This window comes from Odontesthes bonariensis, chromosome 1 (assembly GCF_027942865.1).
Source record: "Odontesthes bonariensis isolate fOdoBon6 chromosome 1, fOdoBon6.hap1, whole genome shotgun sequence".
Lineage (NCBI taxonomy): Eukaryota > Metazoa > Chordata > Actinopteri > Atheriniformes > Atherinopsidae > Odontesthes > Odontesthes bonariensis.
The window spans coordinates 39421848-39438361 of NC_134506.1; the positions used below are offsets into that span (position 1 = coordinate 39421848).

The window sequence follows — 16514 nt, forward strand, 5'->3', positions numbered from 1 at the left end:
AGCTTGGGTTTCCAAAATACCTATTATTCATTTCATAAATCAGGCCGGAGGAGGGGTGGCCATACTGATCCCCAATACAGTAAATTTTGAGTTCATTTCCCAGGTGAAAGATAATGAAGGGAGATTTGTCTTAGTAAAAGGCAAATTAGATAATGAAGCAGTAACTTTATTTAATGTGTATGCCCCCCCGGGGAGTAACAAATCCTTTTTTAAGAAAATATTAGAATTGATGGTAAAGGAAACACAGGGAATCCTGATTCTTGGTGGTGACTTTAACATCCAACTTCAACCAAAATTAGATACATCTAACCAACGCCAAAAGAAAAGCCCAAATGCCACCTTGGTTCAGCGAACGCTTACAGAACTGGGCCTTATTGATGTGTGGAGAGAGTCCCATCCCATAGAAAAACAATTTACATATTACTCCCCTTGTCACTCTGTTTACTCGCGGATTGATCACTTATTTATGTATAAATCAGACTGGCATAGGGTCAGAGATTGTGAGATAGGGATTAGAGACTTACCTGATCATTCAGGCGTATATTTGACCTTATATCTAAACAACCAACAGAAAAATACACTTTGGAGGCTTAATACAAGCATTTTAAATGACAAACAAAGAAACAAAGAAATTATGGCTGAGATAAAGCTAGAAGAATTGAATAAAGCCATCTCGAGATTGAAAGCTAATAAAGCTCCTGGGGCAGATGGATATTCGTCTGAATTGTACAAAACATTTAGAACACAAACAACACCCAAGCTGCTTAACTGCTTTAACCACAATTTGAGAACAGGAGAAGCCCCGCAGTCATGGAAGGAAGCAGTCATTTCTTTCATCCCAAAAGAAGGGAAAGATAAAAATGAATGCAGCTCATATAGACCAATATCAGTCCTCAATGTAGACTATAAACTATTTGCCTCAGTCCTATCTAAAAGGCTGGAAGCTATTATCCCAGAGCTAATAGATTTGGACCAAACAGGCTTTGCACTAAATAGACAGACACAGGATAATTTAAGGAGAACATTACAAGTGATGAGTCATGTTACTTCGACCAAAATTGGTGCAATGTTGGTCAGTCTAGATGCCGAAAAGGCCTTTGACTCAGTAGGCTGGGAATATTTGTATAGGGTACTTGCAAGATTTGGCTTTAAGGACTGCTTCATTACATGTATTAAATCGTTATACTCCTCTCCAACAGCCAGGATTAGGATAAATGGACACCTGTCACAAACTATTCACCTAGAAAGAGGGACACGCCAGGGATGTCCCCTGAGTCCGACCTTGTTTGCCTTATTTATTGAACCTTTGGCCCAAGCAATTAGAGAGGACCCTGAGATACAGGGGACAACTATTAGAGGAGAGGAACATAAAATTTGTATGTTTGCAGATGATGTCCTGCTCTTTATCACAACCCCTGACTCGAGCATCCCCAGATTGATGTGTCTATTAAAGACTTACAACTCATACTCTGGATACAAGCTAAATATTCAAAAAACTCAAACCCTTACATTTAATTATACTCCCCATCCAGATATAAAAAAGAAGTACAACTTTAAATGGGACTCTCCCACATTAAAATATTTAGGAATAAATCTACCAAAAGATATGTCGAAGCTTTCTGAAATTAATTATGGCCCCATCAACAAAGCGGTAAAATCAGACATCTCTAGATGGACGATGCTCCCGCTGGATATGAGCAATAGAATAGAAATAATCAAAATGAATGTGTTGCCATGATTTCTTTATCTCTTCCAGTCCTTACCACCCAAACAATTTGATGAATGGGACGGGTGGATTTCAAGGTTTATTTGGAACGGTAAAAGACCGAGGGTACGGTTCAAGACACTGCAATTGAAGAAGGAGAGGGGAGGAAGAGCTCTACCATGCTTACAGGACTATTATCATGCTGCACAATTGAAACCCTTAGTATACTGGTGTACACCAAATTATGAATCTAAATGGAAGTCTTTGGAAATTACACAGACAGATATTCCAATACAATCAATATTAGGAAACAAAAGCCAAGCAGAAAAGAATTATAACAGCTTGAATCAATGGACCCTATTCTCGGTTAAACTGTGGTTTAAGGTGTTGAGGAAATTGCAGCTAGAGAAACAGGCCAGGGTCTTAAATTGGGTAGCATATGATCCAGAATTTGAACCTGCAAGACTGGACGGGAGCTTTAAACAGTGGACTAGGAGAGGCATCACATCCTTTTGTTCACTCACTTCAAACAGTAAATTTCAGAGTTACAAGGCAATTTCTGACTCATTTGGATTGGAAAAATGCGATTTTTTTTAGATACCTACAAGCCAGGGACTACTTTAATAAAATATCACAAATCAAAACGGTGAAAGAATATAACCTGATCTCTATATTCCATGAAGCATATGAAAAAAACAACATTAAAAAACTGATCTCACGAATATATGAAAGTATGCAAACCTCCAAAAATCACTCTACATTATCCATCAAACAAAAATGGGAAAAGGAGTCTGGTACAGAAATATCAGATGAGTCTTGGATGGAGATATGTGAGACACAAGCAACCACTGCAAACTCAAGATCATTAAGAGAGTTTGGTTGGAAGAATGTTGTGAGGTTTTTTATCACTCCTAAAATAACAGCTTTGCAATCAGGCTCTCAGAGTCCGGGGCTTTGTTGGAGACAATGTGGAGTCGCTATGGCTAATCATTTTCATGTCTTTTGGGCTTGTCAAAGAATTCAACCATATTGGAGGGAAGTAACTAATGAAATATGTAAGATGATGGGAATGGAAATAGACTACTCTTTTACTACTTTGTATCTAGGTAAAATACGAGAATCTGTCCCTCACAAATGCAAATATCTGCTAAAGATTCTCTTGGCATGTGGTAGAAAGGCTATAACCCGAAAATGGCTCCGGACTGACCCCCCAGCATTGCACCAGTGGAGGGAAATAGTGAAAGAAATTTATTGTATGGAGAGACTGACTTATATTTTAAGATTTGAATTGGAGAAATGTGTTGAACGTTGGGAAAAATGGATCATGTATGCACTGTACCTGGAATAGTGTGACACTGTACTTTGATGTATTGAGAAGAATGTGACCCTATACTGTTACACCCATGAGTATGTTGTATGTTTGTTTTTGTTTTTCCTTTATTTCTTTCTGTACAAAATTCAAAACCCAAAATAAAAAGTTTAAAAAAAAAATATATATATATATAAGAATCTGAAAATTGCTTTTCTTTGTCACAAGTCAACATGCAGTCCTTATAGAAATGATCAGCATAGTTTATGATTACAGAGTGAGTGGGGAAGCCTGGCAGGCAGTTCTGAACACCTTCTGCTCACTGCAGTATATATCAAATGCACAAAAGCATTGAAATACAATCCAGTATTCTAAAGTCAGTTTTCAGATGAGGGCAGACATGAAGTAGGGGCATCCATACTAAAAACTACACATACGTTTCCAGGTTTCTAGTAAAAGAGTGGCGATTTTAAAGGATTTGAACTACCGATCCAAAGGCCGTTTGCTATGGTTGAAAAACTCACAAATCCTCCTAAACAGTCAAACCCAGACCTCCTCTCCACTGAGAAATGCAACGAATTTGCCAACTTTTTTAGCCAAAAAATCAAAACAATTAGACAAAACATTAACGCAACACAGACAAACAAGAAAACTAATCTGTGTCTAAAACCTAGAAATAACTCTGATGTTATGTCACAATTTAATATTGTTAATTTAAAAATCCTAGAGGAAACAGTTCGGCAGCTGAAATCAACAACTTGTTCTCTGGACATAATACCATCCGACTTTTTAAAAACTGTTTTTACCTCAGTAGAAAGTGATCTCCTACAAATAGTTAACAGCTCACTGGCATCAGGCATTTTTCCCAAGTCACTAAAGACAGCTGCCATTAAGCCACTCCTAAAGAAGAGAACTGTAGACGCCTCTATGATGAACAACTATAGACCTGTCTCTAATCTCTCTTTTATATCCAAGATTATTGAGAAAGTTGTATTTAACCAGCCCAACGACTTTCTGAATGAAAGTGGAAGTCTTGATAAGTTTCAATCAGGCTTCAGACGTCATCACAGCACTGAAACAGCTCTGGTCAAAGTGTTAAACGACATCAGGTTGAATACTGATTCTGGTAATGTTTCAGTCCTGGTTCTGTTGGACCTCAGCGCTGCGTTTGATACTGTAGATCACAGAATCCTGTTGCACAGGCTGGAAAACTGGGTTGGACTTTCTGGAGCGGTCCTTAACTGGTTCAGGTCCTACTTAGAAGGCCGGAGTTATTTTGTTACTATTGGCAGCTATGAATCTGAGCGAGTGGCCATGACTTATGGAGTCCCCCAGGGGTCAATTCTTGGACCTCTTCTGTTTAACTTGTTTATGCTCCCTTTGGGTCAGATATTGCAGAATTTTAACATCAATTATCACAGTTATGCAGACGATACACAACTTTATGTGTCTCTGTCACCGGACGACTGCAGCCCAGCAGACGTACTGTGTCAGTGTCTGGAGGAAGTAAACACCTGGATGAGAGAGAATTTTCTACAATTAAATGAAGACAAAACTGAGATCATTCTGTTTGGGAGCAAAGAGAAGAGGGTCAGCGTTGGTAAATATCTTGAGACTCGGGACCTTACAATCACTGACCAAGTTCGTAACCTTGGAGTGTTGATAGACTCAGATCTGACTTTCAGCAGCCACATCAAAGCTGTCACCAAGGCAGCTTTTTACCACCTCAGAGACATCAACAGAATTAAAGGTTTCCTCTCCCAAAAAGACCAGGAGAAACTCATCCATGCATTCATCTCCAGTAGACTCGATTACTGTAACGGTCTTTTAACTGGACTTCCCAAAAAGAGCATTAAACATCTGCAGCTCATCCAGAACGCTGCTGCTAGAGTTTTAACCCGGACTAAGAGATCTGAACACATCACACCAGTTTTAAAATCTTTACACTGGCTTCCAGTCAGTCACAGAATAGATTTTAAAAGCCTGCTGATGGTTTACAAATCCCAGAATGGTTTAGGCCCAAAATATATCTGTGATATGTTCAGAGAATATAAACCCAGCAGAGCTCTTAGATCCAAGGACTCAGGTCAGCTGGTCCAGTCCAGAGTCCAGACTAAACATGGAGAAGCAGCATTTAGCTGTTATGCTGCAAATAAGTGGAACAAACTGCCAGTGGAGATTAAACTTTCACCAAATGTAGACATTTTTAAATCCAGGTTAAAAACATTTCTTTTCTCATGTGTCTATGCATGAAATATCTTTTAACTTATCTAGACTGTTGCCTGATTTTAAATTCATTTAAATGATTTTATTTGTTTCTCTTTATATTCTTTTATGTATTTTTAATGCTTCGTCCACTCCCTGCTGCAATGCTTTTATTTTATGTGAAGCGCTTTGAACTGTTTGTACATGAAATGTGCTATATAAATACATTTGATTTGATCTGATTTGATTTGATTTGATTTATATTCAAAAACCAAATGCTACGTGAGCAGGTCAGGACCAGCAGCTAAAGAGCCGACTGACAGAACAGCTGCAGAGTTTGAACAAAGACTTTTAGAAGCTGAGTGACTGGGAATAAAACCTATCCTTATTACAGTGCAACACAAAGGTGAAAGTGCTGTGCTCAGTGCTCAGATGAAAGGCATCACGAGCTGTGATTGTTATTCTGAGGACAGTATGAATACAAACTTATTCATTGAGTATGTGTGTGGGCCAGCATGTAATCAGGGCTGAGAATGGCTGTCAATGAGGTGGCTTTCACTGGTATATGCTGAGAGGAGCTTGGTTAGCACGCTTATATTCACAATGTCATCAGCCTCACTTCCAGGAAAAGCTTTATCCATCAGCTCTGCATAAAAACCTGAATTCCCCATTCACATTTTGGCAAATGATAATAGGAATATAGATAAAAATGACGATATGCATTGCTGAAATACCTCGTGAAGGGGGCATTCAAAGAGTATCCCTGAGGATACTCAGCATGTTTTTCCTAATAAATTCCAATGATTTTGAGAGCGCAGGTGGCTACTTAACCCTGCGTCATTTTTCCAGACTTCTGTGCTTCTTTGTGTGCCCTCTTTGCGAGCTTTAGATTGGATATCGCTGTAACTTTTTTTTTTTTTTTTTTTAGAAAGATGCTGGTGGCATCATTATTGAGTGAACTGGAAAATAGAGGTGTTCTTCCATCCTGCACTGTTCTGGTACGATATCACAGAAATTAAATACCAGAAAAAAAACACAGAGAAACCAGAAATCACCTGGACAATGAATGCAGCTGGTGAGTGTTATACTTTTATCAGCGTATGAGCTTCTTGTGAGATACAGTCAACACTAACATTTGTGTGAGGGCCGTACCACTCTGCAAGTGTCCAATGCACTTTATACACACACTTATTAAGATTGGTGTTCTATGTAGATAAATTTATAATATCACAATCTATCAGACATTATGAGACACAGAAAAATTGCAGGACTAAACTAAAAGCAGAATAGAGAAGGTGATCACAGGGTAAAGATTTCCCTCTTGGAACAGACAATACATTTCACTTACATAGCACTTTTGTGCTAAGGAGCAAAAAGTCAAAGTAAAATAAGGTGTAATAGCAAGATACCACCTCTCCTGGGAACGAAAGCCTGAGCCTTAAATTACATCCCTGCAGGTGATATCTTTTTATGGTAGAACACTTTTGAAGAAAGTTTCATATTCACAGATTTTCATGAAGCTATTCATAAAAGGCTTTAGGATCTTTGTCTTTGTGGAGTTTGGTGAATTTCCTACTTAGTGATTCCTATAGTGAAATATTTAAGGGAGAAGCTTCTATGCAGCCGCTGGTATTTTAGTTGTGTTTTATCAGAGGGCAGAAGTTTGAGGATTCAGCCCATTACCGTGTGCACTCGGTGAACTTCTTCAAGCAATATTTCAGACTCATAACACAGTCACATTAGTACGACTATAATAGATACAGGCTGGCAAAGGCTCAGCTGATACAGCAAAGTGATGTTAGCAGCACGCAATAATAACTAATAGTTTAGACAAACTAAGAATACATCAAAGATAAAGTGGATAAAATGATAAATGATCATGAAAGAGCTCTACTTTCCAAACAAACAAGTCAGACGGGGGAGCAAACATGAGAAAAATAGGTTGAAATGTAAGATTTATAAACAAACCCATCACACAGTAAAGCTGTGTTTCATACCTCAAACGCAACCACATGAAAAATGGCACCGAAGCAGCAACTGTCCTCCATAGAACTGCATAAGCAAAAACTTTTCTTCCTAATTTTATTCAATTATGTTTGGATTTTTTTTCCTCTCTAATAATACTCCAATGGCCTTTTTAATCTTCATTATCACATCAGACAGACAGCCACCGCCGTGATAATTAATCGACAAACCACCAGCCTGATAGGTGTAATAGGCACTGGGACGAACTAATATTGTAGAAGTGAATCCTCCGGTGCGTCACACAGCTTCTCATCCATAAAAAGGTGGTAGATTATCACCTGTACTACAATTTGCACTGCCTTTTCAGGTAAATTAGGCAGAGGACAGGTGACGCTTTGTGAGAGATGATAGCTAAAGTGGATGTTTATAGATAAGTTCTGAGAGTTTTCTTCTCTTTACTATCCAATCGAAGAGGTAATTATATCACTGCTATCTTTCACATAATTAGGGAACAGCATGAGCTGAACATGCTGTAGCGATTTTGTAAAGACACTGCCTCCCTCTCACACTCTGTGTGTGTTAATTTGTCCTTGGATGTTTCACTGTCAGCACTGTTAACAACCTGTCATCCTCACTGACACAGTACCAAACAAATATTTACCTTGATAAACACAAGCAGCTCATTAGATGTGTCACTTCAAAGGAGCCCGGTTGAATTAAATCAGCTATTTGCGACAGAGCTATTTAGTCGTTCCAAGCGCCCCCGCGTCTTACCTGTTACAGTCGACGTGCAGCAGCAGGTGGGATGCGCTGATGGTGAGGGCGATCTTGTGCCACTGGCCATCAGCGAGGCGGTAGGGGAAGGACTCAGAGCGCGGCTTGCCTTTGAAGCGGTAGTGGTAGCGGATCTCCTCTCTCACACCGCTGCTCTCCAGCTCAAAGTAACTGCAATGGAGAGGTCGACAGTGGTTACCTTCTTGGACATGCTCGTGTCAAACACAATGTGTGCGCATGGACCTATCCAAACCAGGTTCATTAATTACTATGTAAACATTTTAATGAATGATTTATATCTTGAACAGAATAACTAATTCATGTTTTTGTTTCTCCAGAATGAACGGGAAGCCTCGACCTCTTTGAAAAGAAATCCCACTATCTGCATTTTGAGAAAAGAAATACAAAGTGAGAATCAGTAAACGCAGCCTTGGTTGAGCCCCTTACGGCCCTGACACGAGATAACTTTTCATCATTTGGATAACAAATATGTCCATCCACAGGACCAGCAACAAGACAATGCAGACACAGGGTGTTAGAATACCTCATTCTGTAAGGTGGTTGTTCCCAGAGTGAGGATCAGGAGCATTCGCTGCGACTCATAAAAACATTTCTAACAGCAATTTTTCTGCCTTCATTTTTATAGCAATTAAAAACAGTAGGCTACTCATAAATGGATAGATACTTGTTTTAACTAGTATATTAGCAGTGTTTGTAAAGGTCAGCCAGCCACATGGGGTTTTGGTCTTCTGTGCATCACAAACTGAAAAGGTTTGAGAAACTCCACCTCTCAGAGACCGGATACATGTATATCTAACATTTCTTACTTTAAAGTGAATATTATGGACTTCAGTTGCCTAAACATGAGATTAGGATGCAGTTAAGAAATTATGCTCCTCTGAATCCCAACTGGCCCTGTTAAAACTTTTCACTAAAATAAAAAAAATTAAAAAAATGCTGTAATTGTGAATATTTTCAGATCAGATGTTCAGTCACCGGTTTTTAAGGTTGTTCATCACCAGCTGGGCCATAACTAAAATTATTTGCATTCACAAATATACACAGGTTGATAAAAGGCTAATTTGACTTAACAGGACCAAGTTTTTGCGACAGAGTACCATCACTTTCATGTCTACTATATTTACTGAAAGTAAGAAACTTAAAACTACTGAACCTAAATTTACACTTTCTCTTTAACAGCAAAGAAAATGTTGTGTTGTATTGGGAGATCATGCATGAAGAAATCCTAGAACTTATAGTTGATGACCTCTCCCCCCAGAGCAACACATATCTGTTTGATTTTACAAAAACAACAACACATCAGGAACCAAAAGTTTACATTTTTTTCTTCCCCCTAACAAATTAAACCTTGTGAAATAGTTCAAATGGAAAGTGTGGCCTCCAAAGATTTCGTGCAACTCAACTTTTTTTCATTGATACAGTTGTATACGGTCAGCAATGGGAGGATTTTTGTATAAACTTTCATGATCGCACGTTAAAGGAATCATTCCAAATCTGTCTGATCCCTTTTTCTCCTGCAGCTCTAGATTTGACTCAGCCGAGTCAGTCATCTCCTAAGTGGAGCAATTCATTAATTGAGATTTGGAAAGATATATTCAAAGATTAGTTTTGTTTTTTTGTTGTTGGTGGTTTTTCCTCAATTTCCCATTCTTTTAAATTAAAGGAGAATTGGTTTTCTGCCACTTTCTGTCATTCCTTAAATTCTTCTTTGATTATAAAAATGAACAAACGATCAGCTGATAACACCAATATGTACATATACCGGCACCAGTTCTCAGTGTAGGCTGAAAGTAAAAAGTTTGTCAACCCAAACTTAAAAAAGAAAGATATTTCTGTCTCAGTTTAACCTACTATCCTCACTTTTTTTTGACAGAGCCCCTCTCTGCACCATGTGGACTCCACTTTCCACCCTCATCAGCCACGCTAAATTAAAAGCCAGCACAAGTCACAGTCAGAAGCTGCCCGAGAGCCACAGGCAACCAGCCATGATATTTCAGCCTCCCTGCAGCTGCAAATGACCCTAAAACTGGGACTTCTGGTCCCTAACCACACGCACACACACAGACACACACATTCAAACAAAACCATACAGTGACCAGCTACTTTAACTCCACAATACAAAACCTAAAAGCAGCTCAGAACGACACCTATTTCACAGTAACATCCTTTTGTGAAAAAGATTCACCAAAGGATCACATGCATTTAATGCCAAAGCTCAACAGTTCTCATGCATATGAATGAAAAGGGAATCTGTGCCCCCTTCACAATGCTGATTTATCCATCTTCCCGTTTGATGAATGACAGAAACTAAGGAGAACTGAAGAAGTCAACACAAACAAAAATATCAACGGGAAACTACACAAATTACAACCATAATGCACACGGGGGTAAAACATAAAACAAAGAAGGGGTGCAATACACTGTAAAGGATCTTTACAACAAAGACTTTGAGTGAGAAATGTATTGTTTGGCTAACCTAACAAGTCTTCTAATTATCAGAAAAACCATCCAACTCATTTTAAAGATGAGTTTTAAGGCAGAAATAAAACCTTAAATACTTTTCAGGGAGATTTTAAAGACTAAACCTGGGTGGTGTTTTGTTCAACGGTGTTAATAAAAATTTTAAATGCGAGCCGCAGTTTGCATCTGACCCATGCACTTTTGATTTGTTCACACAAAACAGAAATTCTAAAATCAGTCAAAACTACCAATACATACACTTATTTCCCTAAGCCTGAACCCCCCCTAGACGCAGACTGACTTAATATCAAAACAATTATCACGCAGGAAATTAACAAGCATCACAGGGAAATGTTTCTCCACAACACTGAATTGCATTTGCATGCATAGAGTAGTAGCTGCCTGCTCGCGTAAGAGAAAAGTAGCATCGGTGTGTGCGTGAGTGGCCGGTCTGGCAATCTCTGTACAGCATGTCATCATTCTGAAATTAAATGAATACATCACTCTGTGCCTGAGCTGGGCACCGACCTGACAGCCCATCTCAATCACGCTGCAGGAGGCAGAGCCGCTGATACTTGTCAGCCGGTGAAGAATCATTTGCATTGAACGAGGAGCAAAATGAGAATGAGAGCTCTCCAGCTTCGCCTCTCCCACTGATGGAAACCTCCTCAGGGCTTCGAGAGGCCCAAAATCACTGAACGAGCAGAAACATTGTTGTCCTGATTTGACTCATGAAATAATCATCAAAGGTATTAACTCCACTTCACGGCGAGTGTTTATTTTATGAAGTATTTAGCGGTAGCTATTGTATGCCTGTATTACAGCATATTTAACGGGTAGTCCATTGGCAGGCAGTTCGTATGTTATGAATAGTGCAGCTTGACAGACACAAAATAAATGACATATCTGTGTTGGTGCTTCTCTGTACATAATCTATTAAAAATAAATGACATTCATCAGAAATCAAAGGCTTTCTTTTCATTGATGATCCTTTCATAAGCAGCAGTGTGCGAAGCTGCTGATCTACTAATGGTAACTGCATGAAGTGAACAGACTCCAACTGTGAGCATCCAGAGCAAGAAAAATTATGTTTGCATATCAAACATAAAGGAAAAAGAAAAAGCCTGACAGTAGTAGAGAGATACTTGTGTAGATTAGGAGCTTAGATTAGATGTAACAGCAGAACTATACTAATGTGACGACCTCTACTGAAAAAAAGCAGAGGGTGAGCATGAATGGGTTCTGAGCAATATGTGTGTTGCTGAGCCTCTGTCCTAAGATAAACTGTGTTATGAAGGCAAGTGTTGATAAGCATCACTGTATGAACCAGAGTTTTTATGTCCTCCAGATCTGTACAAAAGATGCACTTCAAAGCCACACTTTACAAAAGTAAAAGGCCTTTCTGTCTTGATTTGATAAAACTGAACTGGGACATCACTTGTGAATGACATTAATTACCTAAAACATTTGAATGCTTTTAACCACAGCATCTAAGAAAATATTCTAAAATATAGCATTCGTTTAGAATTCTGTAGTTAGCTTACATCTTTTAAGTCTGATTTTGGTCTCTCCAAACATTTGCTGGTGCAGTAAAGCACGATACTTCAATATGTTCACAAGTGGTGGCTTATCCGACTTGGCAGGCATACTGCAAGTACTGAAGTTTTATAGAGCTTAATACAACTGGCTGTTGGAGCCAAAGAATATCACTCTTGGGAGCATACCAGAAAGCCAAAAGTGACTTTTCACTGTGGGACTAGAACACCTACAAACAAACATCTGATCTTTAGTCAATATATACGTACTGAGGAAGCAAATTTCTTTCTCTTATAGTTGGCACTGTAAACAATTATTGTTTAAACTTACAGTCTAAGATTTTGGTATTTAAACTATCTAAATAGGGAACTTGTTCAAGCTGTTCCTGTATTGTCTATGGTTCTTTCAAGTCAGCGTTAACTAAGGAGCTATAGCTAATTCCTGAATATAATAAGAATCATTATATACTTGTTGCAAACCTAATCTTTAGTTAGAAGCTCTGGGTAGTGACTAAAAGAACGTTAGCACTAAAAATTAGCTTCCTCGAGCCAATTGAGGTGGTCGGGCAACTGGTCAGAACACCCGCTGGAAGTCTCCCAAGGAAGATGTTTCAGGCGTGTGCAACTGGGAGGAGGCCCAGGGGCAGACCCAAGATGAATGGAGGAGATTATATCTTTTGACTGGCTTGGGAATGCTTCAGAGTCCCTCCGGAAGAGCTTTGGGAAATGTCTGGGGATCTCTAGTCAGACTGTTGCCCCATGACTTGATTCCGAAGAGGGATGGATTGATGGGTAGATGATATTGTAATACAAATGTAGGAATTTGTCTTGGCAAGAGTGCTCAGAGACCCACTGACAGCTTATCACAGTAATTCTGCACACTGAGACATGCTACAACAGTAATGGGACCCGACTGTACTTTAGATATGAAGAAGAAGAAGCTTGAAACCATACACAGAGGAAGTGAGGTGAATAACGTTAAACATCTTCTCTCTGTGTAATGTTCTTTTGGAAACCTTTATCAATATTACTTTGACTTAAACCACTCACTGAAACTTTGTTACAGACCAAGCATTTGGTGATTAAGTCTCAACTTTATCATGGTCATAACAGACTAAAACATGACGTCATTTGATCTCTAAGTTTTAAAAAAGAGTTGTATCCTTCTTGCTTATGGCATTTTCTAAAATCACCAAGCTGTGAGCAGTTCTCCCTGAATATTCATTTCGCTAAAGACTTTTATCTGGTGAACTCTTGTAGAGGTCAAATGTTTTTTCTCTGGATGCAGCAGGCACAATCTTGTAAAATGTGTTTTTGTACTCCTAAAATGGCGTTTAAGTGAGTTTGAATTAGAGCTGCACGATATTAGAAAAACATGAATATTGTTGAATAGAGCGAGGACTGTATGAATCGTGAAATATAAACAAGAACTTTAGCATATGGCGTTAGGTTCTGCTTCTTCACATGCATGCGAGTAAGGCGGAGTAATTCTGCGCCAGAGGAGGCGGGAAAGTTCAGAACTAATACAGACGCGCTGACATGTTCAGCATCCATATTTACTTCAGTAAAGGCAGAGTGCTGCGTGTGATATCTCGTCTTCTTCTGCGCATGCAGGAATTCTGACTGAGCATTAAGACCTGCAGTGTGGATGCAGATTAGTTGTAAAACACCCACAGAGACACCATGAAGTTGGCGGCAGCCATCATTTACACACCTGTGCTTGTCCTACTATTTCAAGTTAAAAAGGAGGTGAAATATCAATATTGTCTTCACGATATTGCGCACGTTGATACTGCCATAATGATGCATTTTTTTGCCATTTTACAAAAGACACTCTAATGCCACACCAAACGCAGTCCTTCTGCTACTGCAGATGACAGTTTTAACGGAATACGGTCAGGATTAATTTGTGATGAGTATAAATCAATTACTCTTTTCTTTTTCATCCGTTTTTTTGGTGCTGTCAGATGTGTAATTGGGTCACTGTCCTGCTGAAACATACCCACAGGACTAATAACTGCACTGGTAATGGTAAATGCTCCATACTTAGCTCCTTTTTTCTCTCCTTTGAAGGTGGCCCTCATTCACACAAACTCGTGCAGGGTTATATTATACATGCACTCTGCAACGTTTATCTCTACAATCACATACAGATATGCATAGAAGGCAATGTGGAGCTCACGGTCATGCTGTGACATGTGAAGAAGGTTCGAACTGAACTGTTAACATTCTGGTTACACTGAAGTGCCCCAAATGATTGATGAAATCTTTTGATTTCTTTTGATTTGAAGGTTAAATCTTTTGATTTCACCATTCCTTTGTAATATTTAGAATCTCCATCACCATCAGGTCCGTACATGATAGTAGCTCCAGCTACTTTTATTATTTTAGTTTTTTCGGAGTGCTGCTACCTTTAAGTGCTTCAGTTGAAAAGGGGTTAAAGGATATGTGGTGATTGCCTACAGCCTTTGGAAATGTTTTCTTTTAAAAATAGCATCTCTGTTACTCCTTGGCAGTTCTCGTCTTTACAAGTGAGAAGAACAACCTGGATGAAATCAGGTCACTGATAGTTCATGAGAGCAGCATTTATTGTTGATTCCTGAATATGTTCTTAATAGTTGAGTTCTCTTTCTCACAGGGACCGTCTCCCTTTCTTTAATAAGTGCATTTAAAAAACATCCCACTGCTTATAATCTGCAGTTGCAGATCTGACAACATAGGAATACATTACTGTGCTTATAACTGTGGTTCAAGATTTCTAGGAGCTAATGCACATTCCAATGTCTATACAAGTGGCATCAGTGTTCTGTGACCAGAAAAGGAGGTGATGATTCAAGGTTCCTGAGGTGAAGTTTGTGGGCAGCAGAAGAGTCTTAGAGAGTCCTGCGACAACTCTGGGAAGAAGCTGTTGAGGTGACAAGTGATCTTTATCAAAGCACAGTGGCATCATGTGTAAAAATGAAGTTTTGAAAATGAATGGCGGCTGGAATGAGTGCTGGGTTGCCTGTGTATCAACCTGTCCTTTTTATTTCACCTCCAGTGTCATACAGCTATTTTATGGAGGGCCGCTGACAACCAATTATCTGCTCAATAGGAAGGGTCACCCCCCTGGAGCTTGTCCGTGGAACGGGAAGAGGAGGTAAATTAGATCCTATAGCCTAGCAAAACACACCAATGCTTCAAAGTACTGACCTGGAAAATCTGACCAAGATTGGTTGTGTGACACTGCGCTTCCATTCTCACAGGATGACCATTCTTGTTAGGAGTTCCTGTGCTCAGCAAATATTCCCATAATACTGGAAAGTCGTGGCAGATAGGTGCAGCTTTCACAGTCAAGCACAGCTTGAGGTTTAGAGATTAATTAGATATGATTTGCTGGAGGGAAATCAAATCTAATTTTCAAATAAATTTTGGACTATTAAAGCTGCCGTCGGCAGGTTTTCAAAATTCCGAGTCTAAAGTCGGAAAATTCGAACGGATACAACTTTCAGGTCCCTCCCCCAACCTCTACCAAGCTCCGAATCGCCCCCCAAACCCCTCCCCCTCTGTGGACGAGGTTGTGCACGTGAGTTCACACCAGTGTGAGCGCACACAAGCGGGGGGCAGACTCACGCTCAGCAGCGTGTGCACAAGCTGTGATTGACAGGTAGGATTCCTCCACCCTAACTTGATTGGTTAAAAACAGCCAGAGAAGGTGATCAGCGTACAGGGCGTGGAGGAGTTAGTAAAACACATTCACTTTTACCCATCTCCAAAAAAATCCAAGAAATAGCTCAGGAATAAGTCTTCATGCATTCATAACTTCAATAAAATGATTTAGCACCTGTAATTATGATGGTCCAATGTCCACCCAACATGGTCCAAGATGTACTTTGCTTTAATCATTTGTTAGAATTGGTCAAAAAGATAAGAAAAAAGTCAAAACTCAATTAATCAAACAGTGCTGCTACTATATGATTTCTTCTGCACTCGTGGTAATCAGAGGATCTGCTCTGTGCTGAAAAACTAAACAAGAGGAAATTAATTGATTCACTTTTTTTTGCCCCCAACAGAAAGTGCTCTTTTCTGTAGGTGAAGGTCAAAATGGTGGCCAAAAAGCTGGTGTGGGTCTTTTCGAATCGAAGACTTTTGGATAGGCGGAGGAGCTGTGGATGTCTCAGGGGCATCCAGGGTATTCCCGTCATTTACACCAACAATAAACACAGTTGGTGTTTAAATGTTCCTCTCTATTGATGGTAAGCAAATAGAGCCACCGCTGTGTCGAGTGAGGTTTTGTTTCTCCTGTGGGCTTAATTCTCTTCAGGGTTTTCTGCTCTTAAGGCTTTTTCAGCAGAGGTGGAACTGCACTTTCAGGCAAAAAAGTTATGTTTACAAAAGGCTATCTCACAGCAACTGACCAACTATACTGAGACTTAAAGGGGAAGTTTGTTTTTTTCAAACCTGGTACTTATTTCTGGCATAAAATACGTTCATCTACTCACCGATAACAGTTTGGTGAAAGTCGGCGTCCTTTGAATGATATTTAGATCACTGGAGATCC

At 39.4% G+C, this 16514-nt stretch overlaps 1 protein-coding gene across 1 annotated transcript in view; it reads right to left on the reverse strand.

Moving 5' to 3' along the window:
• Positions 1-16514, reverse strand: part of LOC142380820 (protein kinase C-binding protein NELL1-like) — a 298110-nt gene that overhangs the window by 233271 nt on the left and 48325 nt on the right. The window contains exon 4 of the mRNA XM_075466741.1: positions 7959-8129. Within this exon, the coding sequence (XP_075322856.1) occupies positions 7959-8129 (171 nt within the window). The remainder of the gene's footprint in view (positions 1-7958; positions 8130-16514) is intronic.